General features: G+C 37.1%; 2 protein-coding genes across 5 annotated transcripts; one reads left to right on the top strand and one right to left on the bottom strand.

Annotated features, from left to right (window-relative positions):
• The first annotated feature begins 8,635 nt into the window (after positions 1-8,635).
• On the top strand, positions 8,636-13,454 carry LOC109061297 (zinc finger protein 271-like). Of its 2 annotated transcripts, none has more exons than XM_042749625.1 (3): positions 8,636-8,734; positions 11,171-11,302; positions 11,898-13,454. In XM_042749625.1, exon 3 carries the CDS (start codon positions 12,024-12,026, stop codon positions 13,239-13,241), a length of 1,218 nt encoding a protein of 405 aa, XP_042605559.1. In that variant the 5' UTR covers positions 8,636-8,734; positions 11,171-11,302; positions 11,898-12,023; the 3' UTR covers positions 13,242-13,454. The 2 variants fall into 2 exon arrangements, with proteins under 2 accessions (XP_042605559.1, XP_042605558.1); XM_042749624.1 differs by having other exon boundaries at positions 8,644-8,734; positions 11,053-11,302.
• Positions 13,455-16,392: 2,938 nt separating this feature from the next.
• LOC109050826 (interferon-induced very large GTPase 1-like) lies at positions 16,393-25,412 on the bottom strand. 3 transcript variants are annotated; one of them, XM_042749281.1, is made up of 6 exons: positions 24,977-25,412; positions 24,369-24,423; positions 23,044-23,127; positions 22,356-22,934; positions 22,045-22,112; positions 16,393-21,588 (listed from the first exon to the last, which is right to left on the bottom strand). In XM_042749281.1, exons 3-6 carry the CDS (start codon positions 23,045-23,047, stop codon positions 16,828-16,830), a joined length of 5,412 nt encoding a protein of 1,803 aa, XP_042605215.1. In that variant the 5' UTR covers positions 23,048-23,127; positions 24,369-24,423; positions 24,977-25,412; the 3' UTR covers positions 16,393-16,827. The 3 variants fall into 3 exon arrangements, with proteins under 3 accessions (XP_042605215.1, XP_042605217.1, XP_042605216.1); XM_042749283.1 differs by lacking the exon at positions 24,369-24,423; XM_042749282.1 differs by lacking the exons at positions 24,369-24,423; positions 24,977-25,412 and adding an exon at positions 23,216-24,354.
• Between the last annotated feature and the right edge of the window lie 663 nt (positions 25,413-26,075).

A 26,075-nucleotide genomic window follows, 5' to 3' on the forward strand; every position in this document is an offset into this window, starting at 1 on the left:
TCGCATGTTAATGCCAAGTGTAAACGCAGCCATAGATGTATCCTTGTTGAACTACTGATGACTGCTTTTTGCTTGACCGTGGTTCATAATAAACGAAAAATTTCAGCTCACTCAGAAGCTAAAAATGCTAGTGCTAGCGCATGCTCACTCGTTGGCCTTAGCTGTGGGGATGATTATGTTGCCTCTATGAGTGAGGAGGATTCATTCAAGCCTGGCCGAAGAGGAGTTTCCAGCTCTGCCTGTTAACGTTACTCCAAGCAAGTCACCAGCTGCTTAGAAAAAGGCCAGTGACAATACAAATGTTGATGTCTCGTATCAGCTAGACAACATAACACAGCTGATCAACTGCCGCTCGGACACGATAGAGCAAAAGATCTCCGACTTGACTGAAAAAGTAGATGATGTGATGTCTGAGCTGAAGTGTGTCTCTGAGCGACGCGTGGATTAAGTTGAACAACTGATTAGCCAGATGCAAAGAAGAGTGGATGATCTAGAAACCTACATGAGACGGCGCAACCTCATAGGTATTCCGGTGGTGGCTGATGAAAACGGCATCAGGATTTGTCTGGCTGTGCTTCCCAGCAAAAAGAAAAAACTTCCTGAAGTTGTCGATGTTGTTCATCGTCTTGAAAAACCACAACAGGGCAGCGGTGGTGGTAGGTGGTAGAGTAACCATAATCCAGTTTTCTACGCGCACTTACAGAGATGCCATTTGGAAGGCAGCCAGAAATTATTTTCTGTGTAACAATGGTCTGCAGTTTAGGGAGGACTTCGCAAAAGGAGACCGCGAAAGAAGAATAAAGTTATGGCTGGAGGTTCAAAAGGCTTGAGCGGCTGGCATAGACGGCTTATTTTGTTGGAGACAGAGCTTTTGTACAAGGGGAAGATGAATTACCAGCTGACTTAAAATTTGACACTACTGTTTGCTTCATTCTGATCTGATTTTTTAATCGGTTATAAGTTACATGTTTATATAAAATGACAATTTTACTGACTTACCTTGTTTTTTAATGGATGGAGTAGAAATTTGATTGGTGTTACCAATAATATATGTTTTTCTTTTTGAACGAGAGTGGCTTATTTGCATTCAAAAGTTTTTATATGGTGTTATGTCACATTTCTGACCTTTTTGCCAAACTTAGTTTCATATAATTACTTGTTTAAATTGATGCGTTTTGTTGTTGCTCTTTCCTGCTTTAGATTTAGTAATGGCACTTTCTATTATTTCTTTGAATGCCAGGTGTTTAAGAGAAAACGTCCAAAGTAAGGCCTTGTTTTTGTTTACTAAACAGTTTAATTTAGATTTTGTACTCTTTCAAGAATCTCATTCGGGTGCCTCTGATGTGAATTTTTGGCGTTCACAATGGGGCAATGATATTTGGTTTGGATATTTGGTCTCATGGATCAGTACACTCAGTGTCTCTGGCCGGAAAAAAATAAAAATTTGATTTGGATTTTTGTGGTTATGGATGGTGCATATATTTAGTTTTAAAAAGTTTCAGTGTAACTTTTATTGTAGTCAATATTAATAGTAAACCTGACAATGACCAGTTATTGTTTTTGTTTGAAGAGAGACTTATTTATTGGCTATCCAAATTTCCTATTGCTTATTTAATTTTAGGAGGTGATTTCAATGTTGTTTTGAATTAATCTATTGATGGATGGCCACCAGGACGACCCTCAATTTTAAATTCTGATTTAAAACAGTTTATGAGCAGGTTTGATCTTATTGATGTATGGAGAGAAAAAAGTTTGGATGATATTGTGTATACTTGGAGTAATAAGGATAGCTCTAAGCGTTGCAGGATAGATTTTTGGCTTGTTTCTAATAACTTTGATAAGAATACTATTCAAGTTAATATAATGGCAACCCCACTATCTGACCATAAGGCTATTTCGATTAAAATTCATATTTCTCCAAATGCAAACTGTAATAGGCAGCACTCATACTGGAAAATGAATAGTTCTCTGCTCAAATTAGGTGATGTTAAACAGGAAATGGAAAGACTCATTAATTATTATTGGGTAAAAGCCAAAAATGAAGGATTGTTTAAAAGTAATTGGGAATTATTAAAAATTGAAATCTGAGAAAATTTTGTAGTACAAGATCTCTCATGGAAGAGATTTTATCATTATTCAGTATTCCTACTGACAATTTATTGAATGAGCAGAGAGTGCGCCTCACAGAACTACAAAATAAGCTTGATGATATGTACAGAATGCGAGCATGGGGAGCCTTTATTCATAAAGAACAGATTTAATGTTTGGTTACAGAGGGATTTATCTCTTAAAGGTCATTCTCTGGCTAAAGGGGAAGGTATCTCTAGGCTTACCTATGTTGCTTCCTCAATTCATTCAGATAGAAAAAGAAATGAAAAAATTGTGGAAAAACCGTGTGCATGATATTGGAAAATCTGTGGTAGTTAATTTATATAAAAATGGTGCTCTTGATTATTTTGATTTTTTTACAGTGTCTAGTACTGTTTTTGACCAACTTGGTGGTCTCATTTTTGTTAATGTGTGATTACAAAATTGAAAAACTGCCTGTTAAATATTTCAGCTTTTCACAGGCAAGTGCTTTTGGCTTGGAAGTTAATTTACAAGCACAATTTTTCTCCACACCAGTATTATATCTGGAATAATTGTAATATTCTGTATAAACACGAGTATATTAATGAAAACCTGGTTTGATAATGGGATTCTTTTGGTAGGACAGTTTGAGTATTACCTAATAAATATCCAATTACAAATACAATTAAAGAAATGTAATTTAAGATACTGCACAAATGTTACCCGTTACCGTTTAGCTGGTGTGTTATGAAGGCGCACGAGGAAGACGATATACAATGGGTTTCTTTTAATGATTGCGGAGGAACAAGGGCACATCCAACATAAACTTAACTCACATCAAGATACAACAATACTACATTAATCATGGACGAGAAAGAACTAAACAGGGTATTTAAGCACACAGGAGGTAATCAGGGAAATGGAGACAGGTGGGGATTAATCAATTAACAAAACAAGAACAGAAAAAAAGACCAAATAAGGAAACTAAAAGTCACTGAATGTATAAGTTCGCCCCCTCCCGGAACGGTGCGTCCTTGCACCGCAAGAGGAATGCCAGCGGAGGGAGGGAGGGGGTTCTGGAGGTGGGCATGGGGCAGGCGAAAAGGGAGCAAGGAGCTAGGAACCAGGGCGGAGTGGATGGATGGAGGAGCCCGGAGCAGGAGGAGCCAGATGGTGCTCCAGAGACCAGCCAGGATGGAGATCCATGGTGGAGTCGACGGCGGGAGGAGCCATGGTGGAGGAGGAGCTGACGACACCAGGGGGCCGACAGACGGAGACAGCGCCGGTGGGTGAGGAGCCCAAGATGGAGCAGAGCAGCCGCAGAGTCAGGGTGAAGCCAAGGATCCGGAGGGCCAAGGTGGAGCAGAAGGCTCAGGCGACCAAGGCGGAGGCGGGGCACCGGAAGACTGCTGCGGAGCTGGAGTGATTGAGGATGGAGGTGGAGCCGGAGGGAAGGAGGAGCCTGACAGAGCCGGAGGGATGGAGTGATGAGGCAAAAACCAGAGGAATGGAGTCCAGAGGCAGCGGATGGTCGATGACTGACCAAGGTGGAGCCGGAGGGACGAGGGAGCCCGGTGGAGCTGGTGGGATGCCGGGCACCGGTGGAGACTAAGGAGCTAAGAGCCAAGGCGGAGCCGCTGGGTCGAAGGACCGAGGAGTCCAGGGCTCGGAGGCTGGAGGCGGAGACAGGGAATCCACACGCCAAGGCGGAGCTGGAGACTGGAAGTCCTGCGGCAAACCCTCGCGCCCAGATGGCGCGGACTGAGGGTGAGCTGCGGGACTGACTGGCACCAGTGGAGATGAGGTCGAGGAACTGGCTGGTCTAGGAGGAGATGAGAGAGGGAGGATGGGAGGAAACACAGGAGGGTCAGGGCTGGGCGGAACCAGCGGAGAAACAGGAGGATCAGGGCTGGGCGGAACCAGTGGAGAAACAGGAGGATCAGGGCTGGGCGGAACCAGCGGAGAAACAGGAGGATCGGGGCTGGGCGGAACCAGCGGAAGAGGAGCAGAGGAACTGACAGGTCTAGGAGGAGGCGGGAGAGGGAGGTTGGGAGGGAAAACAGGAGGGTCAGGGCTGGACGGAACCAGCGGAGAAACGGGAGGATCAGGAATTACCTCCCCAAACCAGTCTATAAGGACCATTAATTCCTCTATATACTTCCCAGAAACCAAATGCAGCTCACCCTCAGTCGCAGGAGTGTGGGCAGGGCTTTCCTCCACGCCCTCGATCTCCACTAATCGTCCCACGACGCACGGTGTTGCCGGCTCACACACCTGGTCAGTCGCGCTCTCGAGTTCCTGCTCCCTGTCAGTGATTGGCTCGGGCTCTGCGGCTGCGGTGGGCTCTAGCTCCGTGCGCCGGGATGGCGGCTGGCTGGTCTCTGGTTCGGGAGTGGGGCTGGAGATATCCTCTTCGGTGGTGCAGATGGTAAATGGGGATCTATTTTTCTCCAGCACCCACTCCACGAAAGTGGTGAAATCCTCTCTGGGACTGTTCGCTGGTAGGCGTGCCTTACACCGCTCGCTCAGGCCGGTGTAGTAGAAATTACAGAGCGAGCGGTCGGGAAAGTGGGTAAGGCACGCCAGATCGAGAAAGTCCCTAGTATGGTCCTCCAGCGAACGGTCCAGTTGCTCCAGGCACAGGAGTTGGACTGCTGGGATTGCCATTCCGAGAGGGGGGAAAACAAAAAGAAAAACACCGCTAAACTGTTGGGTCCGTGATTCTGTTACCGTTTAGCTGGTGTGTAATGAAGGCGCACGAGGAAGACAATATACAATGGGTTTCTTTTAATGATTGCGGAGGAACAAGGGCGCATCCAACATAAACATAACTCACATCAGGATACAACAATACTACATTAATCACAGACGAGGAAGAACTAAACAGACAGGGTATTTAAGCACACAGGAGGTAATCAGGGAAATGGAGACAGGTGGGGATTAATCAATTAACAAAACAAGAACAGGAAAAAGACCAAATAAGGAAGCTGAAAGTCACTGAATGTAACATTACCCTGCCAAGCATTTTTTTTTTAAACCAGATTTATTGAAGATAGTGATGTAAATTGTTTATTCTGTTCATTACACCCAGAAATGTTACCTCATAGTTTCTGACATCATCAATATACAAAGAGGTTGTGGTGGGAGGTTTCTAGATTTATAAATGACAAAGTGTTGTGCAACTTTCTTCTACTATATGATCCTGTAATATCTGGCTTTTTGAGCTATGACAAGAAGTTTGAAAATGAGGCTTACATTATCAAGCTCTTGATTATACTCATTAAATTTCATATTCAGTGTTGTAAATTCAGCAATCAGAAGTGGTACTATTAGGCTAGATATCTATAGCACCATTAAGGAGAGTACAAACAAAGAAGCTGTAAAAACTGTGTATTTATTTGGTATATTTAAATTATTGTGATTGAACAAGGCCTTTTATTATTTCATTATTTTATTTGTTGGTTTTATATATACATGTATAGTTAATATGTGCACTTTGTGTGTGTGTTTTTTGTGTGTGTGTGTGTGTACCTTTCTGTTGTATTTGTTGTTGTTTAAAAATTAATATATAAATAAATAAATAAATAAACCTCTGGAGACATGAGGTGAAGAAGAATTTGTATTCGCACGTGCCTTGTGTCGATTTGTATTGACACTTGCACACAGCAATTTCTATAATTTGTTATTTTCATTTATTGACTTTTTTTACCTCTATTGCTGCTATGTAAAGACCCTGTTTGCACACTCTCCTCTTGTACATTCCTGCTCATCTTAATATTTATTAAGTCTACAGTATACTGTCCTGCACATTTTATTTTATTCTTTATATATATATATATATATATATATATATATATATATATATATATATATATATATATATATATATATATATATATATTAAATAAAAGAAGAGCTGAGAAATCTTTCATCTGCACTCAGTGTGGGAAGAGTTTCTCATGCAAAAGCCATCTTAATGTTCACATGAGAGTTCACACAGGAGAAAAAGCCATTCAAGTGTGATCACTGTGGGAATCGATTCACACAAAAAGAAAGCCTTAACTTACACATGAGGATCCACACGGGAGAAAAACTGTTCAAATGTGACCATTGTGAAAAGAGATTCTTAAACAAGCAACATCTTACAGAAACGGAACCAGAAGATTCACACTAAACAAAAACCTTACAAGTGTTCACACTGCGACAAGAGATTCAGTCTGTCAGCACACCTGAAATCACACGAGCAGATCCACAATAGAGAGAAGCCAGACGCGTGTGATTAGTGCAGAAGGGGTTTCGCTTTGAAAAGTCGCCTGAAGCTACACATGAAGACCCATGCAGTAAAGAAACCAGACCACCGTGATCCATGCGGGAAGAGTTGATGTGTGTGTTTTAAGTGCTCGAAGTCATATACTACAAATGCTGAAATGAAAGCACCAAAACATCACTCTGTTTAAAAAAAAAAAAAAAAAAAACTTTTTTAGTGTTCATACTGCAACAAGATATTCAATCTGTCAGAAACCCTGAAAGCACATGAAAGGATTCACACTGGAGATAAACCACATCAGAGACTCATCAGTAAATACACAGCTCTGCCTCATTCATTTTCTCTTTTGCTTGACTTTCGTATTTGCTTCAAGTAAAGTTTGATTAAACTCATTTAATATTCTCAGTTGTAGCATGAGGAATCAAATCTTAATCAAGCATGTAACCTTTTAGATTTTAGTGATCTAATAAAGAGTATAATAGTTTGTAGTTAGACTTTCATGTGTGTTCTGTCAATGGAATGTTCTGTCTTTGTTTGAGCAGAAGATTCTCTCCAGCTGTTGAACATATATCCAAACCCTCTGTGCCACGGGTGACAGACTCATGTTATAAAGGTCATGAGGCCCTTTGCTACATAACTAAACCATGGTTTACACATTATTTTGATTTTCTGTTTTTAAACTGATTTCTGACTTCTGCTTATGAAACTGAAAACTATTTTCTTCAGTCATTTTTTTTCATGTTAATTGTATCTTCCAGTGTTGGGCAAGTTATTCTGAAAATGTAATCAAATTGCTGATTATTGATTACTCCTTTTAAAAGTAATCACGTTACTGTTCTGATTACTTTATTTCAAAAGAAAATTAGTAATTAGTTACATTAGTTATGTTACTTTTTTTCTTCATGAAGGATACATGCTCCCGATAAATATCTGTAATTAAAACATTCACAGAACATTAATTTTAATTAATGTTAATTTTAACTAAAGCAAGCGGCAGCTGTGTGCATGGTTTGGCAGAATGCCAGCAAAGAGTGCTGCATTTAGGACAGTTGTTGAATTCTCAGGGGTATTTAATGACCTATGATGAATTTCCTTTGATATTATCATTTCCCTGTAACCCCAAAAGATTAACTGTAACTAGTAACTAGATCTCTTCTAGTATTGTGTCTTTATGTAGAGGTATATTTCATACTCTAAACATGCTTCTTTACTACACCCTGCTGACACTTTCTGTGACAGAATTAGTTTTTTATCTAGCAAATAATAATAATAATAATAAGGCTATTCAGTGCTATTTTCTATTGGTCTAAGTTTGTTGGAAATATTAATTGGAGGAAAGTTTGAGTATTACCTAATAAATATCTAATTACAAATTAAATTAATGTAATTTAAGATACTGCACAAATGTTACCCTGCCAAGCTTCTTTTTTTTTTCTCATAATTTCTGACATCATCTATATACAAAGAGGTTGTGGTGGGAGGTTTCTAGATTTATAAATGACAAAGTGTTGTGCAACTTTCTTCTACTATATGATCCTGTAATATTTGGCTTTTTGAAAAGTTTGAAAATGAGGCTTACATTATCAAGCTCTTGACTATATTCGTTACATTTAATATTCAGTGTTGTAAATTCAGCAATCAGAAGTGGTACTATTAGGCTAGATATCTATAGAAGCACCATTAAGGAGAGTACAAAGAAAGAAGCTGTAAAAACTGTGTATTTATTTGGTATATTTAAATTATTGTGATTGAACAAGGCCTTTTATTATTTCATTATTTTATTTTATTTGTTGGTTTTATATATACATGTATAGTTAATATGTGCTCTTTGTGTGTGTGTTTTTGTGTGACCCTTCTGTTGTATTTGTTGTTGTTTAAGCATTAATATAAATAAATAAATAAACAAACCTCTGGAGACATGAGGTGAAGAAGAATTTGTATTCGCACGTGCCTTGTGTCGATTTGTATTGACACTTGCACACAGCAATTTCTATAATTTGTTATTTTCATTTATTGACTTTTTTACCTCTATTGCTGCTATGTAAAGACCCTGTTTGCACACTCTCCTCTTGTACGTTCCTGCTCATCTTAATATTTATTACGTCTACAGTATACTGTCCTGCACATTTTATTTTATTCTTTTTTTATCTTACTTTTTCCATATCATATTTTTTTATGTAATTTTCTTGTGTTTGTATGCTTTAATAATTGCACTGTCCATGGAGCGGACCTGACTTACATTTCACTGCTGGTCATATGCTCTTCATATAACCATGTATGTGACAAATAAAAATCTTGAATCTTGAATCGTGACGCCTCCGTACCTTTCGGACGCAGCCGTTAATCTCGCCGTGATGACGTCACCAGTCGTGCATTCAGTCAGCGTATTGTCTTCTGGTGAGGCGAGTAATTCATGGTGTTTCTCATATTTACACAAACAGCAAACACTTTATAGAGTTTAAGCAACATGCAGGCTCATTTGTATATTGTTTTCATTGGGTACTTGTGCGTCTTTCTACTGAAATGAACATTTAGTGCAGCAGCAGCGAGTATGGAAACACAACTATTTAGTTCATGAAGTTGTCGTGTGCTTTTGTATGTTCGTTTGTTTGTACGTTTCGATGTTTGGACATTTAATGCCGCTGTTACTGAATGTTACTTCATCATAAGTCAACGTTTGAGATTGGTCAGGGGAATTAAGTTAAGTGTTGATGCTGCAGTTTAAGCATTTTTATTATTATTTTAACTTGTATTACTCTTGGAATTTAGCACTGACTGAACAAATTTGTTATTTTGTATTGTATGTTGTTAATACAGTATCAGGAACTTATTAATAGTTTTTGTTTTGTCCATATATACGGTAGTCATATTGTAAGAGTATAGCAGTATATGTCAGTATATACTCGGTTTCTTAAGAGCAAAATCTCAGAATAGAGAGAGATGATCTGCTGATGATCGTGAATGGCTTGTTTAATAGCTGTTAGTCTGAGGCTCATTAGCATTAACCAGCTGCTAAAAAGACCCTGATCGCCTTCGATAATGAACGCGATATTGCGTAGCTTTTCAGTGATCTACGGCTCTGTCTATTAAATGCCGCTCCATTTGAAAGCAGGTGATTGCGATTTAGCGGTAATCAGGGAATCGGCTTTACTGACGAAATGCGCGTGACAATTGCATGCGATACATCGCCCAGCCCTACTTTATTTCATGTCAGTAGTTCACCTCATTTGTTATGCTGATGTCTACAGAGCTCATGTAATTTGACACTTAAAGCTTATTTCATTGGAGTATCTCTTTATTTGGTAACGATTTAGGTTACAGTCTGCGATGTACCGTGTAATTAAAAATTATTTACAGTGTACCTATTAGTAACTGTAATAGAGTACCTCCACAGTACCTACTCGTAGGTATAAGGGAACAATATGCAACGTTTGGGAAATAAGGGGGTAATAACCTACAGAATGATAAAGCATTTATACTGTAAGTATAGCTAAAGGCCATAATTCTGAAATTACGAGTAGGTGGTATCGTAATGTATGACACACAGACCACATGTAACAAGAGGGTAACATGGGATCACTTTTAAATCACATCCCGCGACTGTTACACTTAAACTACAGTAACAAAAAGATTAATAACAAGGGATCAATTTAAAGTACAGCCCATGGATGTTACACCTACACGTATACTACATATGACAAGGGCATGTATGTTTGCACAGTAGTTAAGAAAAATGTTGTAGTACATTTTATTTTCCAAGTGGGTACTGTGAAGTACTCTATAGTTACAAATAGTTAAATTCTGCTTAATTGTGCGGTACATTGCGGGCTTTAATCTAAAGCATTATCGCTTATTTCTCACTCAAATCTGTACATTTATTTCTTTATGCTCTCAGTTGTTTTTTCTTACAGTTCTTTACTACTTTTCTAGATATCTGTCGATAATTTAATAAGGAAACATAATCATTTTAGAGTTAGCAGTAAAAAAGAATTAGCATGTGAATTAGCATCAGTTGCTTTTTGATAGACAGACAAATCATTAAATGTGCCAATATGGGTCAAAGACCAAAAGGTGTTTTCAAGCATCAAAAATAATACAGCTTTCACATTTTTTTTGTGTGATTTTTTTTTTTAAAATGAGTTTTTAGTAATAATAAATGTTTAATTTTCTGAGCAAAAAATAAACTAAAATAAAATGTCAAGAGTGTAACAATAGTTTCTATGTCCAAAGATCCTGTGTCATATTTAGAAGAATAATCATTTTAATCATATTAAAAGACTCTATTTAAGGATCACAGTGCACCCCTAAAACACTCATACATTGTCATTGTAAATCTTTCTACTTTGCCACTATCCTTCAAACCACTAGGTTTGACCCATTTGACGACAAGAAATTTGGAAAACTTTCAAACAGAATGAAATTTAGTCTGATCACTTATTCTTTGATATATTTTAATAAGTACAGCTCAGAATAAGTATGTGGTTTCATTTTGACAAATACATCTGTTTCACTGAATGCCATTGGAACATTATTTCACTCATGTTTGGACATTTGATTTTCACTAAAGTTATTTGAAAAAGCGTACTTTTTATTTGCATTTAATATACTTTCTATGTACATAAAATCTGTTATTAAATGTAATTTAATTCAGACACTAAAAAGTCTCCTTTTTACCCTTTAAAATCAAACATGGTAACAGATTTATTCTGATTTAGACAGATCAGCTTCTCCAACCAAACTGCAATTCAGTCAATAAACCCCCGCCTCCTGTAAATCACAGTCAGTGAAGCTCCACCCACAGCTACTCACTAATAAATGCTGGAATTTCCCAAGTTTACAAGTGCAGACGAGCATCAAACCATCAGGAAGAAGTGAAATCTGCAAAGACTGAGTTCATTAAAGAGGACAGAGAGAACATGAGTGATCCAGAACCCTGCAGAATGAAACACAATGAAGAACAGAGAGGTTGGTGTTTGTTACACAAGAATGTTAAATGTTTTGGAATCTTTTGAGTTCAAAGGTTTTGAAACATTCTTAAAATAAGTAAAAAGGGACATTGTATCAGATTAAAACATTCTAAAGTTAGGTTTAAAATGCAACGTTTTTGCATTTGAATGTGGATTTTATTTTATTTTGTAATTCGATGACTATTGGAAATTCAAGGTTTTTTTGACAGCCTTAGTGCACATACTGTAAAATAAAGTGCAACCGATAACTGTGTCATCATTGATCAAACATGTAACAGTTTTCACTACAGAAACATGGAATTTATGGCTAAAATGTTCTAAAAATAATAATTGCAAAATCAATGTACCACATTCATGCAAAGTTTCAGGGTCATATAATTGATTTTTATATTAGGTGGCTTTAACTACAGTTTGCTTACATTTAAATTAATAATTTGATACATATGTTTTTATGTTGTACTTATATTTTAAAAAATACCTGCATGTAATTACAACTGTAAATAATATCTCTAATTACATTTATAATTACACTGTTGACCCATCCCCAACACCTTAACCCACCCTTAAACCTATCTTTTCTATTTTATTGACAGAAAATGAAAAGCCTCTGAGTCACTCGGAAACTAAAAATATTTTTTTAAATAAAAGAAGAGCTGAGAAATCATTCACCTGCACTCAGTGGGAAGAGTTTCTCATGCAAAAGCCATCTTAATGTTCACATGAGAGTTCACACAGGAGAAAAGCCATTCAAGTGTGATCACTGTGGGAATCGATTCACACAAAAAGAAAGCCTTAACTTACACATGAGGATCCACACGGGAGAAAAACCGTTCAAATGTGACCATTGTGAAAAGAGATTCTTAAACAAGCAAAATCTTAGGTTTCACAAAAGAGTTCACACTGGAGAGAGGCCATTCATTTGTGATCAGTGTGGGAAGGGCTACATGCAATCATCACACCTTAAAGGACACATGAAGATCCACAGTGGACAGAAACCGTACGTATGTGATCACTGTGAAAAAACATTCTCGGGGAAAGCAAATCTTGATGTTCACATGAGAAGCCACACTGGAGAGAGGCCGTTCACATGTGATCAATGCGGCAAAACATTTCTTGATTCATCAGCCCTGAAGAAACACCTGACAGTTCATATGAAAGAGAAGCCACATTCATGTTCTTTATGTGAAAAGAGTTTTTCACGGCTGGACGGTTTAAAATTTCATCAGAAAACACATACTGGTGTAGGAGCTCATATGTGCTTTGACTGTGGAAAGACTTTTAATTCGGAATCCCATTTAAAACGGCACCAGATAATTCACACTGGAGAAAAACCACACAAGTGTTCACACTGCGACAAGAGATTCAGTCTGTCAGAACATCTTAAAAGACATGAGAGGATCCACACTGGAGAGAAACCGCACACGTGTGATCAGTGCGGGAAGAGTTTCACATACAAAGAAAATCTTAAATCCCACATGAGTGTCCACACGGGAGAAAAGCCACACACATGTGATCAGTGTGGAAAGTGTTTCACTCAGTCATCGACCCTTAAAGTACACATGAGGGTCCACACCGGAGAAAAGCCGTACGCATGTGATCAGTGCGACAAAACATTTCCTGAGACATCATCCCTGAAGAGACACCTGACAGTTCATATGAAGGAGAAGCCACATTCATGTTCTTCATGTGGAAAGAGCTTTTCATGGCTGCAAAATTTAAAATCACATCAGAAATTACATAACGCTGTGAAAGATTATATGTGCTTTGAGTGTGGGAAGACTTTTATTTTGGAAAACCGTTTAAAACGGCACCAGAAGATACACACTAAACAAAAACCTTACAAGTGTTCACACTGCGACAAGAGATTCAGTCTGTCAGCACACCTGAAATCACACGAGCAGATCCACAATAGAGAGAAGCCAGACGCGTGTGATTAGTGCGGAAGGGGTTTTGCTTTGAAAAGTCGCCTGAAGCTACACATGAAGACCCATGCAGTAAAGAAACCAGACCACCGTGATCCATGCGGGAAAAGTTGATGTGTGTGTTTTAAGTGCTCGAAGTCATATACTACAAATGCTGAACTGAAAGCACCAAAACATCACTTTGTTTAAAAATAAATAAATAAATAAATAAAAACCTTTTTAAGTGTTCATACTGCAACAAGATATTCAATCTGTCAGAAACCCTGAAAGCACATGAAAGGATTCACACTGGAGATAAACCACATCAGAGACTCATCAGTAAATACACAGCTCTGCCTCATTCATTTTCTCTTTTGCTTGACTTTCGTATTTGCTTCAAGTAAAGTTTGTTTAAACTCATTTAATATTCCCAGTTGTAGCATGAGGAATCAAATCTTAATCAAGCATGTAACCTTTTAGATTTTAGTGATCTAATAAAGAGCATAATAGTTTGTAGTTAGACTTTCATGTGTGTTCTGTCAATGGAATGTTCTGTCTTTGTTTGAGCAGAAGATTCTCTCCAGCTGTTAAACATATATCCAAACCCTCTGTGCCACGGGTGACAGACTCATTTTATAAAGGTCATGAGGCCCTTTGCCACGTGACTACGTGTTATTTTAAACTAAAGCAAGCGGCAGCTGTGTGCATGGTTTGGCAGAATGCCAGCAAAGAGTGCTGCATTTATAATCTCTAAAACACATCTCAGTTAATCGCAGTCTCACAAATCTCTGTTAAAACACAATAAATATATGCATAATGAATCTTTCATAATGTCTACAATTCGTGTGTTATAATGAGAGGATTCATGAGCACGCAAGTTTCAGGACGTCACTGCTCAACGCATGCAGCGAACACGAGTTATAGACTAAATAGAAACTCTGTATACGCTTGCGCCTGTTAATCGTTTGTTTTATATTAGCTCATGTTGCTTTTGTGCAATAGATGAATAACTATTTGTTTTAGATATTTTTTGTTTAGATATTTCTATTTTGCGGGAGTCCTGTGAATCATTTTATTATCCCGCACACGTGGCCCTAGCCAGGCTTTGAAAATTAGTGAGGTCCAGGGGGTCTCTATAGTGGAGTGTCTATTTACACTAACTCCACCCACCAACATGTGAGTCGGCTAGTCAACACTACCAAAGACAAACAACGGTTAACTCCAGTAGCACAGATTGTAAAACATGTGACGTGTTCATTTTGCCGCTTTTTCTCCCTTTTCAAATTTCAAATCACATCAGAAAAGCATTTATTTTCAATTAAAATGAAGATTAAAATAAAAAAGTTAAAAATAAATTATTGGGTACTACAATGGTAATAAAGAATGGAAAATAATAGAAAAAAAATCTGGGTATGTATTGTAAATTAGACGTGTAACACACTTCTCAAACAATTCTTCTCAAGGCCATTCATTCGGTTGTGACTTTTAAAGTTCAATTCTACAGCGGATTATCCTTTAAATCAAAATAAAACACGTTAACTGTATTTTTACACCTCATTGCATGTTTAGACCTTATATAAGAGTCATATTTCTGCTGATGGGAACATCTGTGATCTGACCAGACCATTCTCCCTTCATTGCTCCTCCTCATAGACAGACAGACAGACAGACAGACAGATAGATAGATAGATAGATAGCCAGATAGATAGGTAGATAGACAGACAGACAGACGGACGGACGGACGGACAGGTAGATAGATAGACAGACAGACAGACAGATAGATAGATAGCCAGGTAGATAAATAGGTAGATAGGTAGGTAGGTAGGTAGATAGATAGCCAGGTAGATAGGTAGGTAGATAGATAGATAGATAGACAGACAGACAAACAGATAGATAGATAGATAGATAGACAAACAGATAGACAGACAGACAGATAGACAGACAGCCAGATAGATAGACAGATAGATAGACAGACAGGTAGATAGATAGATAGATAGATAGATAGATAGATAGAGTGAGCTGCGTCACTTTCTACACATCCTAACACAAATTGAACATTATAATTGCCTGTTGAAATATAACATTTATTTGTAGCTTTATTATGACATTTCCTACAACCTTTCTTCTGAAGAGAGGGAAAGACGGTTTTAAGGCGAGTAAACTTCAGAATTCTATCAAGTTATCTTTTTTTTTTTTTACTAAGACTAAAATAATGTTTGTTTTTGTAGATGTTGAAATCCAGAGACAATATAACTTAATTCTTTTAAAACTGATGTGAGTTATTTTTTAGAAAATTAATGTTTCTGTTGTGTCCTGTCTGTTTGCTTCACATTTTCACATACTACAATGGTAATAAAGAATGGAAAATAATAGAAAAAAAATCTGGGTATGTATTGTAAATTAGACGTTTAACACACTTCTCAAACAATTCTTCTCAAGGTCATTCATTCAGTTGTGACTTTTTAAGTTCAATTCTACAGCTGATTATCCTTTAAAACAAAATAAAACACCTTAACTGTATTTTTACACCTCATTGCATGTTTAGACCTTATATAAGAGTCAAATTTCTGCTGATGGGAACATCTGTGATCTGACCAGACCATTCTCCCTTCATTGCTACTCCTCATAGATATTAAGTGTGTTTTTTAGGTTGGTAGATAGATAGATAGATAGACAGACAGACAGACAGACAGACAGGTGGGTAGGTAGGTGTATGTATGTATATAGATAGATAGAGATAGAAAGGGAGACAGACAGATAGATAGATAGACAGACAGACAGACAGACAGGTAGATAGATAGATAGACAGACAGATAGATAGATAGATAGATAGATAGATAGAGTGAGCTGCGTCACTTTCTACACATCCTAACAAATATTGAACATTATAATTGCCTGTTGAAATATAACATTTATTTGTAGCTTTATTATGACATTTCCTACAACCTTGTGTCCTGCCTGTTTGCTTCACATTTTGATGCAACAACATTCATTATTTTTAATGTTTTATCACCATTGTATCTTTATTTTATAAAAGCTTTATTAATTTACACTATTATTACCCAAAAAAGAGTCCATATTCAGTACAACAGCTCTGCTGCTCTCTGCAAGACATTATGACAGTTAAGCAGACTCCTTGGTTTAAGGCCTATTTACTTTTATATAGGTCAATCACTTAAATTTATGCTCACCATTTAATCATTTTTTTATTTACATAAAACAATATGAAATACAGTCATGCACATATATTCCATTCATTAACAAAATAATGTTTTTAACCAGTTATTAACAAAAAAAAGGATTTATAGTCATTAGTAGCTGACTGAACTGCAGATTAATGACTAGTCTTAAAGTGTCATGAAACTGTTTCAGCACACATCACATTGGTTTTCACACAGTTTTGTCGAATGATATTAAATTAGTTTTGGAAAGCTTTGAAGTAATCGGCTAGAGAGCAAACATTTCTATATATGTAACTTACATATAACATTCATTTATGTAATTTATAGACAGAAAAAGAATCCTGAAGATTCACAACTCAAAAAACCCTCAACTTCACAAACTCATTTCAAACTGTGGACTATGAATCAAAGACCTCCAAGTGCGTCATTTTCATTTGTCATTAGATGTATTCATCCAAACTCTCGATAGCTTGCTCTTTTGAGTATTGGCTCCATTCATATGAAATCACATCCCACATGTGGAATTTTTTCTCAAAGTGTTTTTCCAGATCTTCCTGAAATCTGTACACAAACCACTTCCAGTACGCTAGCTCTGAGAAGTCAGGAGTGATGTTCCACTCTGCATAAACATTTCCTGCGTTTCTGTACTCTCTGCACGGAAACCACTGACCTGTATAGAACATTTTACTAGTTCTCACTAAAGTTGTGCAAAAATCTGCACTGAGACATTCGGTTTCATCATAACAGCTTCCAGTGAGTCCATCCACGCGATGGAAAGGAACACTGTGATCTCCAGAGTGTCCTTCTATTGTGTTGGTGCAGGTGGTTGCACAGAACGGACACTGAACCCAGCAGCACTGACAGAGATGATCAATCAGAATCTCATCTGGTCTGTCTTTATGTTCCAGATTTACAGGAAATGTATTTGAACTGAATTTCTGTTGTATTTCAGATGATACTGAACCAAGTTCTTCGCTTATCACATCTTCTAGGAGGTTGAAATCATCCACACCATCATGACTCACTCCAATGAGGTCCTTTACAGAGAATATCAGCACATCTGAGAGCTGCAGTGTGAAATGATTCAGCCACTTCTGAACATCACCAGTTGTGTTGACCAGTGAAGTAGCTCTGTGAGCTGCTGCCATGATCTTCTGCTGCAGAAGTTTAATGTTCTCCTTCATCTTGGGCTGAACACTGACTCTAAACTTATTAGTGATGTACTGATTGACTTCATCTCTGACAAAACTCTTTAAGTGGTCTCTGGGAGTGTTGAAGTATGTAATGTATTTGCCAAAATCCTCCACTTCTGCCAGATTTTTGAGTATGTGCTTCTCTAGTTTAGATCTGTTTCCATTTAGTGAGTCACACTTTGTTTGGATTTCATTAGTCAGATCTCTGGCTGTATCTTTGTAGACACTCTTCTGAATGGGATCTTTCAGTTTCTGACAGATGATCTCCCCAAAAATGGCAGCTGATGTTGCACCTTGACAGTATTTCTGGAAAATACTATAGTACTCTTTGCTCTTCTTTTCAAAGTAGAAAACAGGATCATTGGCTTCCCTGAACATTGTATACTGGTCAGTAATTACCTTGTTTTCTCTCTTACAGATGGAAATGACCAAATCCATGTAAAATTCTTTCGTAAACACATAGTCCCTGGAGCCTTGCCCATAATCTTCCACTCTGATTTTGATATAATCTGCAAGTTCTTGAATGCAGCTTTTGTTGTAGCCCATTTTTGCAATGTTATACGACATGATCATGTTGTCTACATGTTGAGCAATGTCATTGACTAAGGCTCTAATTTGGGTTTTAAACTCAAACTTCTGTTTAGCTGAACTGAAGGCATTTTTAACATATTCTGTAATTCCACAGGATTTCTTTAACTGTACATAATCTGAATAATTTGGCACAGAGAAAATATCCCTATTCTTTTTCCAGGCATTTACAGGAACACTTTTATAGTTACTGAGGAACTGTTTCATGTCTTTTAATACATCAATGTCTTTGTTTGGAGGAGTTTCTGTGATAATCTTATTAACACACTCTTTCCAAAACTTTCCAAACTCCTTTTTCAGGATTGTTTCATCATTGGCTTTGTCTTTGAGTTTTATTGCAAGTTCTTTGCTCTTTTCCAAGAGAGTATTTTCATGGCGTGTCCTCTGAGCATCAATCCTTTTCTTCATATCTCGCTGCTGAAGAATCTCATTTAATTTCCTCTTTGTTTCTCTCACAATGTTTTCCTGAAGCTCATTGATTTTGATGTAAAACGATGCTTTCCACTGTATCAGTATATCTTTATCTTTGTCTCTCTCAAAGAAATCTGACATTGATTTTTCTACTTCTTCACTTTTCACTTTTAGTTTTATTTGAAGATGACTTTCTGAAACCTCATCAATTGTTTCATTTTCTATGTTGATGTAAAGTTTGTTCTCTATATCCAGCATAGTTCTGCGGAGACTCCAGGACCACTTGCTGTATTCTGTCTCCAGTTTTCGGTATGTTGCGATTTCCAGAGCATTTCTGAAGCTGAACACAAATCGTTCATTCAGTAAAGCCTCCCAGAGATCATTAATACGGCCTTTTAGGTGCGTCAGCTCTAAGCCATCTGATTTTGAAGCATGGCTAAAAAAGGTTGTCTTTAGCTCGTGGATGTTTTCACAGTATGATGGGTTTGGTGGTGCCATAGGTGGACTTCCCTCCCAGAGCTGTGCAAAATATTTCACATCTTTCTGTATATCAAAAGTAATGACATCATTGAAACATTCTGCATCAAAGACTTCATCTTTGGCAGCGAGTTTTGTCATTTCATCCAGTGTCTGCTGCAGCCGTCTTCTTCCCTCCATGTTTTTCTCTCCAGCTGTCACTTCTGAAACGTTCTGATGAACAAACATGCAGCTGGGATTCAGTCTGACCTTCTTCATCCTCATGAAGGCCTGAACAACGATCTGAAGAATGTCCTGCAGCTCTGATGGGTTTTCTCCAAAGATATTAATTAATGTCAGATTTCCAAGACCAACAACAAATGTGGCCATTTCATTGTCCTGATGTCTTGTTGACCTTCCAGACAGTTCTAGAGCTCGAAGCCCCTCAGTATCAACAACCAGAATATAGTCAAACTTCAGCTGTTCTTTCATCTTATCTGACACTCTGACCAGCTGCATGAAAGCTCCTCTGGTGCATCTGCCAGCACTGACACCAAACTGGAGTCCAAACATGGCGTTCAGCATAGTGGATTTCCCAGAGCTCTGGATCCCTAAAACTGACAGCACAAAGACTCTCTGGTCTCCCAGTTTCTGGATGAGTTCATGTAGAACAGCAGTAACCCAGACCACAGGAACATGAGCAGCATCTCCATCCATCAGCTCCAGCGGAAATCCAGAGATCATCATCTCTGCTGCAAGACTCGGGAGAGAAGAAAAATCACACGGCAGGCCTTCCTTGTTCTTATTCACTGATTTACATGATTCATAGATCTGACCGATCTCCCTCAGGATGTGCTCCAAGCCAAAGGTTGCTGCTTGAAGTTTTTCTGATATCTTATCAAGTTCAGTTTGTTCATTGGACAAATTTGTTGCCATCTGTTGCTCAAATCTGTCATTGTTCTCTTTCAGTTTTAAGACATTTGACCACTTTTCATCATACTTGTGATGCAGAGCAGAAAGGTCAGCTGAAGTGTATTCATCCAGGAGAACTGTGAGCCATTTTAGAAAAAATATTTTCTCATTTGGAGATTGTGAATTTATTTCTGCAATAAACAACTTCATGAAATCACCAATGTCCTTTTTATACTGCTGTTCACGAAATTTCTTCATGTCTTGTTTCTGATTTATTTCTATGTCTATTTCATTTCCCTGAGATCGATGTAGTTCTTTGTTCTTTTCACACCACTGATGCCACGGTTTCCCCTGACAGGGCAGAAATGATTCTTTGATTTCCGTCAGATCTTTTTTCTCCAGTAAAACCATCATCTGCTGGGCTGCTTTTTTCCCTTTGCTGCATTCATTGTCATAATCCTCATCTACTGTGATACCTGAGTATTTGGACACATCTTCAAGTCTAAAAACAAATGATGATTCTAAAGATGAGAATGAGAGACAATTATTTATAGCTTTTATGACTTCTTCAGATACATCAGACTGATTTCTGTCTTTTAGTCCTATTTTGTATTTTCCTTTCCTTATTTCAAATACTTTAGCTTTATCTTCAGTAAGAAGACAAATAAGTGGTTTTCTGTCTTTGAACAGGTTTTGGATGTTTGCTGCACTCTTGTCATTTCTGTCAAGTTGTGGTAGAATAACAACATTGACTGAGGTCATTTCAGTGAGGATCTGCAGCTGTTTCTCGTTGTCTCCTGCATCACCATGTAGATTACAGAACGCAACACACTGAGTGAATTTATCCGTTTTTTTTCCAGAGGGGCAGTACCATGCGATCTCCACCACTCCATCCATCAGTACTCTGGTTTTGCTGCTGCCTGGGCAGTTCCTGTGGAAGAACGTGTTGTGTTTTTCATTGATCAGACTGTTCATCAGCTGAGATTTGGATGAGGACACTGAGTCAAACCTGAAGAAAGACACCATTGGTGTTTCTGCCTTCCAGACTGGCTGGATTATACTGATGATTTCATTGTTGGTCTCTTTCATCTTCCAGCTCTTGTTTATTTGTCTGAATGTCCAGAGAGGAAACTCAATCTCTTGTGTGAATGGATCAGGAACAAGCAGAGGCAGAGCGTACTGACACTGAGACAGTTTAGTCACCATTAGCTGCTTGAGGAAACTATCAGCACATTGAAACACGGCCATCTGAACATCCATCGGGTGAATAGCATCACTCCTGTTTGTTTCTTCAGGAATCAAAGATATTTCTCTGAAAATATCAGCATCCTCCCCATCTTCAAACAAGTCACTGTTTCTTTGTTGCCCATCTTGTTGTGTGTCTATAGTTTTAATGTGCCTTGCTCTGTAGTTCATCATGAGTATTTTTTGTAGGAAAGCTTGTATGAGGTCCTCATCAGAACAACACTCATGAGACTGTAATGAATGTGTAGTTAGTTGAAGAACATCTGCAGCTCTTAGTTTAGAGGGGTGCCAGTTATCAAGATGAAGTCTGTGAAATAGACACTCTATTTCCTTCCTCCTTCCAATTATGTTTTCATCTAATCGTGCCCGATCTAATGAACACTTCTCTATGTGTCGCTGTAAAATATACATCATAATTAAAAGCAGCTTAAAACATAATTTACAAAAATAGACTTTTTTTGTTTTCTTACACAGTTTTACTAATTGTTGGCAAGAATCTTTAATGTCAGCTATACTTGTTAACAAACAATGTGTGCACATGTTTACTTGTCTTTGGAAAGTATTGAATATGATAGATAAAAGGTACAAAACTATATATTTAATTATAATATCTGTGTATGAAATGTTTTATAAAGTAAGAATATCTAAAGGGGCTGTTGAGCTAATGTGCCAAAAATAACCAAGAAGACTCTTTGTAGAACATTTATCAGTGACTAAATAAAAATGTCAAGTGAAACTATACTGTATAAGGAACCAGTAAAAAAAATATTCTATAAGCTGAATGTCTACATTCATGGAATTCTTTCTAACTTCCTTTTTATGTTCTATTTTTACTCTACACTCATCACTTACCCTACGTGTCTGTCTTTTCTCTTTCAACAAGGTACAATCCATAGTCTTTTTGATAACTGTGGGTTGGTCTTGTGACAGAACAGAAAAGAAGAGAGAAATATTATGAAATATTATATTTCTATAAAATAAAGTAAAATATACAAAACAGACAAAAACAAACAATAACCTAAAATATTTTTTTGTTGAAGACTGGTATGATCTAACCATTTATTTGCCAATCCGTTATGATATACATTAGTTGCCTAGCATGAGAAAAGCTGAATTTGGGTTTGGCCAACATAACCCCAATTAAACCAAATCTGTGTTCTTACCACTTCGACATGTCCTGTTTTGCAGGTCTTTTGCTGTGTACATCTCACTAGTGTAGGACTGCTGTTTATTATCAGTAAACAGATTCTCAATTCTGTTCATCAGGTCTCTCATCTCTGACTGGTTGTTCATGTTCTTGCTGCAGGTGTGATATCTTCCACCACATTTCTCAATGTTTTTCTTCAGATCATCTATTATAGAGTCAGATTCTTCCTGGCTCTCATAAGTGAAGAGAATCATCACAAACTGAAGAACTCTGTCACCAAATACTCTCTGAAGCCACTCAAGACCCATCTTATCAGCATCTGTTAACTGGCCCAGTCGCACAAAAAAGATGAAGGCGATGATTTCATTTTCATTCACTAGTTGATCTGTAAGAGAATCCAGATCAAGTGCAGTTTCATGTAAGCCAATCAGGCTGATCACTGAGACGCGACACCCAGATTTATTCAACTGTAAAGGAACAGTCCTGGGTATGGCCACATTTTCAATATTTGGTTGTATTTCTCCAAGAAGAAAATTGTCATGTTGAAATTGGACTGCAGCAGAGTTTCCAAAAAACACAATGGTCAGAGGGTGATCTAGAATAAATACAGAAGAAATGTTTTCAGATCCATCAATATACTGTAACATAAGAACAAGACTTACTAAGCAATGTGAAAAATCAGATATTTTTCTTTGTTATCTTACCCATAGTTCTGAGCACAAGACAGCTCTGGTGACTCACTCATCAGGTTTGGAGACACTCTTTTATTCTAGAAGCTGTTCATTATTCTGAAAAAGATTAATTAAGATTTTTTTTTTATGTGTGTAAGAACATGTATATAACATAACATAAAGTCTAGTTTTCTAGACAACTCACTTTATATTTAGCTTGTGTTCACCGTCTTAGTGATGTACGAGTATCAAGTCATAACTCCAGAGACTTGAACTCTTCCTGCTTATATAGATGTAGAGCCAGTCTAACAGGATTTACAGTTTACATAAACATTTTCTCTTTTAGAACACCTGACCTACTACAAGAAAACCTGACAAAACATGTATGTTATTTGAATGCATGTTCATTTCAACTTCCTGTTTGTTAAAACAAACGATTAATTATATTGTGTTGATATTTATTAAACCAGTATAATGTGCTATAAAACCTAAATCTAAAGCTACAGTCAACTTTCAGAACTTCTTTCGACAAAATTAGACGTCACTACACCATTGCACAGTGACTAGGACTTATCTAACCTATCACAATGACAGCTTCTTTACTGAGGCCATCCATTTCCTCAGTGGATATAATAATTACCTATTTATTTACTTTTGACTAATATTTCTAGGGGTGCACCGATCCGATATTCAGTATCAGTTCTGATACTGCCATTTTTGCTGGACAGGGTATCGGTCAAACAGTACTGACCCAAATTCGATACAGCATATATTCACAGTTGTTACTGTTATAAAAGGCCTATTCTACAGTGATAAACAACAAAAAAAAAAAAATGGGTATAGGTTCATAGTTATCACCACAGCCTAAAGACACATAGTCCAAAGGGGACTTTTGGTATTGCTTTTGATATTAATACCAATTGTGTCATGTAATACTCTGTTAGACCCCCATTATTGTGTGCATAACCAGGTGTGCATTGAGAAATGCTGTTCAGCTGTATCTTTACAGAAATATTCTACTTCTTTGTTGTGGCAAATAAAATGCTTGTCATTCTGAATTACATTTGAAAAAAAAAAAAAAAAAAACATTTAGGATACTAAAGGGATAATGGCTGACCAGCTGGTTATCACAGAATAAACCTTTACAGGATGATCAGGTCTTGTATCATGAAGTTTTTTTTTTTTTTTTTTTTTTTTTGGGTAAACAGCCGTCTGGATGAACATTATCCAGCTCGTTACATGGCTACTTGCCACATAATTTTACACAAAATATTAATTGTTTAATATTTTATTAGCTTAGCAAACACAAAGCTTCCACAAAGGAAAAAGTTCCTAGCAAGTGTATAGCACTGACTTACCTAGACAAGCCTTTGTTATCAGTTTTTACAGTTGTTATCAGGTGATAACAAACCACTGGATGGCGATTTAAAAATCAGATATTCCAGATTCCAGCAATATGCAATAAAAAAAACAATAAAGTGGGTTACAGTATAAAGCAATTAAGAACCTGATACCTCTGTCCTGAATTTCATGCATATTCTCAGCCGGTTCCTATTTCCTTATTGTGTGTCTTGACATAAGAGAAAGTGAAAATCTGAAATACTTTTTAAAAAAATCACAAACATTTTTGAGATGTTATCTATGCGTTCAAGTCTTAATTGTCGAGATTTGACAGTAAATTTCAACATGAACTTTCAAATAATTTAAAATAATAAAGTTCACCAAATGTTGGAACTTTATTCACTGAGGAAAGTTGAACTTGGTGACAACTGGTAATTGTGAGTGATGTAAATTTACCTCAGTTATGGCGACCTCACTTAAAACTGATATTGCAGTAATTCATCTGACTGGAAATTTACTTCTTCTAATAGCGGTTAAATAATTTAAAATTACAGTTCTAAAGTATCATTTAATGTTTTAAGTATTATGTCAAAAAACACTAATAATATATATTATTGATTTTTACCGTGTCCTCCTCGTTGAAAGTGTCTCACGCTGTGGTTACTGGACGTAAATGAATCAACAGCTGTTTCTCGTTATGCGTTCTTCTCTGTACTTGTTGTGCTCTTGTGGACTCGGGAACTTTCATCGGTCGCAGCTCAAGTACTGTTCCAGTTCAAAGTTAAGCCAAGCACAGATGTATTTTTTTCTTCCGCTCTTTTTCGAGGATGAGCCAGAAGGCAGAGAGGATAGCTGCACATCAGAGAAATGGGTGTGTCGAAAGGTAGGGGTGTGCCAAAAAGGGGCGTGTCAAGAGGCCTTCATTCACGAAAGCTGTCTGTCCTTCATATAAGCTTAAACACTATTGGCTTACAGATTAACAGGACGACGTGCATAAGGCCAACGTAAACAAGAGGTTTTACCTTGCAGTTATCCCCTTTTTTTCTTTCTAAAAATGTACATTTATTCACTTTTATTTTTTTAATTTGTCAACTCTGTCAGACACATTAAAAAGCATTTTATTATAATTTGATCCATCCAATAACAATGTAAAGTCTTCAATTATGTTTGATTAATGATTATGTTGTTCAGTAAAGAGGCTGAAGTGATCAAATACAATTCTTTACATTTTTTCCCTGTTTTCACACTATTATGAATGATCCAATTCCTAGATTTCTACCCTCATTTTTAATATTAAACATATATGGTAAATAAGACATATTATGTAGTTCAGTTCATGATTTACTATTTCAAAACAATACACTGAAAAATAATAAAATCTTTATTTCAAAATTAACAGAAACCTTCATCTGACTGTGTTAAAAATTTACGAAAAGACTTGCAAAAGACTTGACAAAGGTCCAACTGAGGTTACAACAACTGATTGACAAGACAAAGAAATTAAGACAACTAAATAGTTTTTAAACTATTTAATTTAATAAAACAATCCTTCCAGTGGATGTCTCATTCTGGGTCACCAGTAGCTTAAATACAATAAGATTATGTTAGGTTTAGTGCATTAATATGTGCTGCTCTGTAGCAGCAACTGAAATGTTCCTAATGTGAATCCAAATTATGTCTTTAAACCGCATCAATTATACATTTTATTTGTGCCATGACCTGTA

Source organism: Cyprinus carpio, chromosome B22 (assembly GCF_018340385.1).
Source record: "Cyprinus carpio isolate SPL01 chromosome B22, ASM1834038v1, whole genome shotgun sequence".
Lineage (NCBI taxonomy): Eukaryota > Metazoa > Chordata > Actinopteri > Cypriniformes > Cyprinidae > Cyprinus > Cyprinus carpio.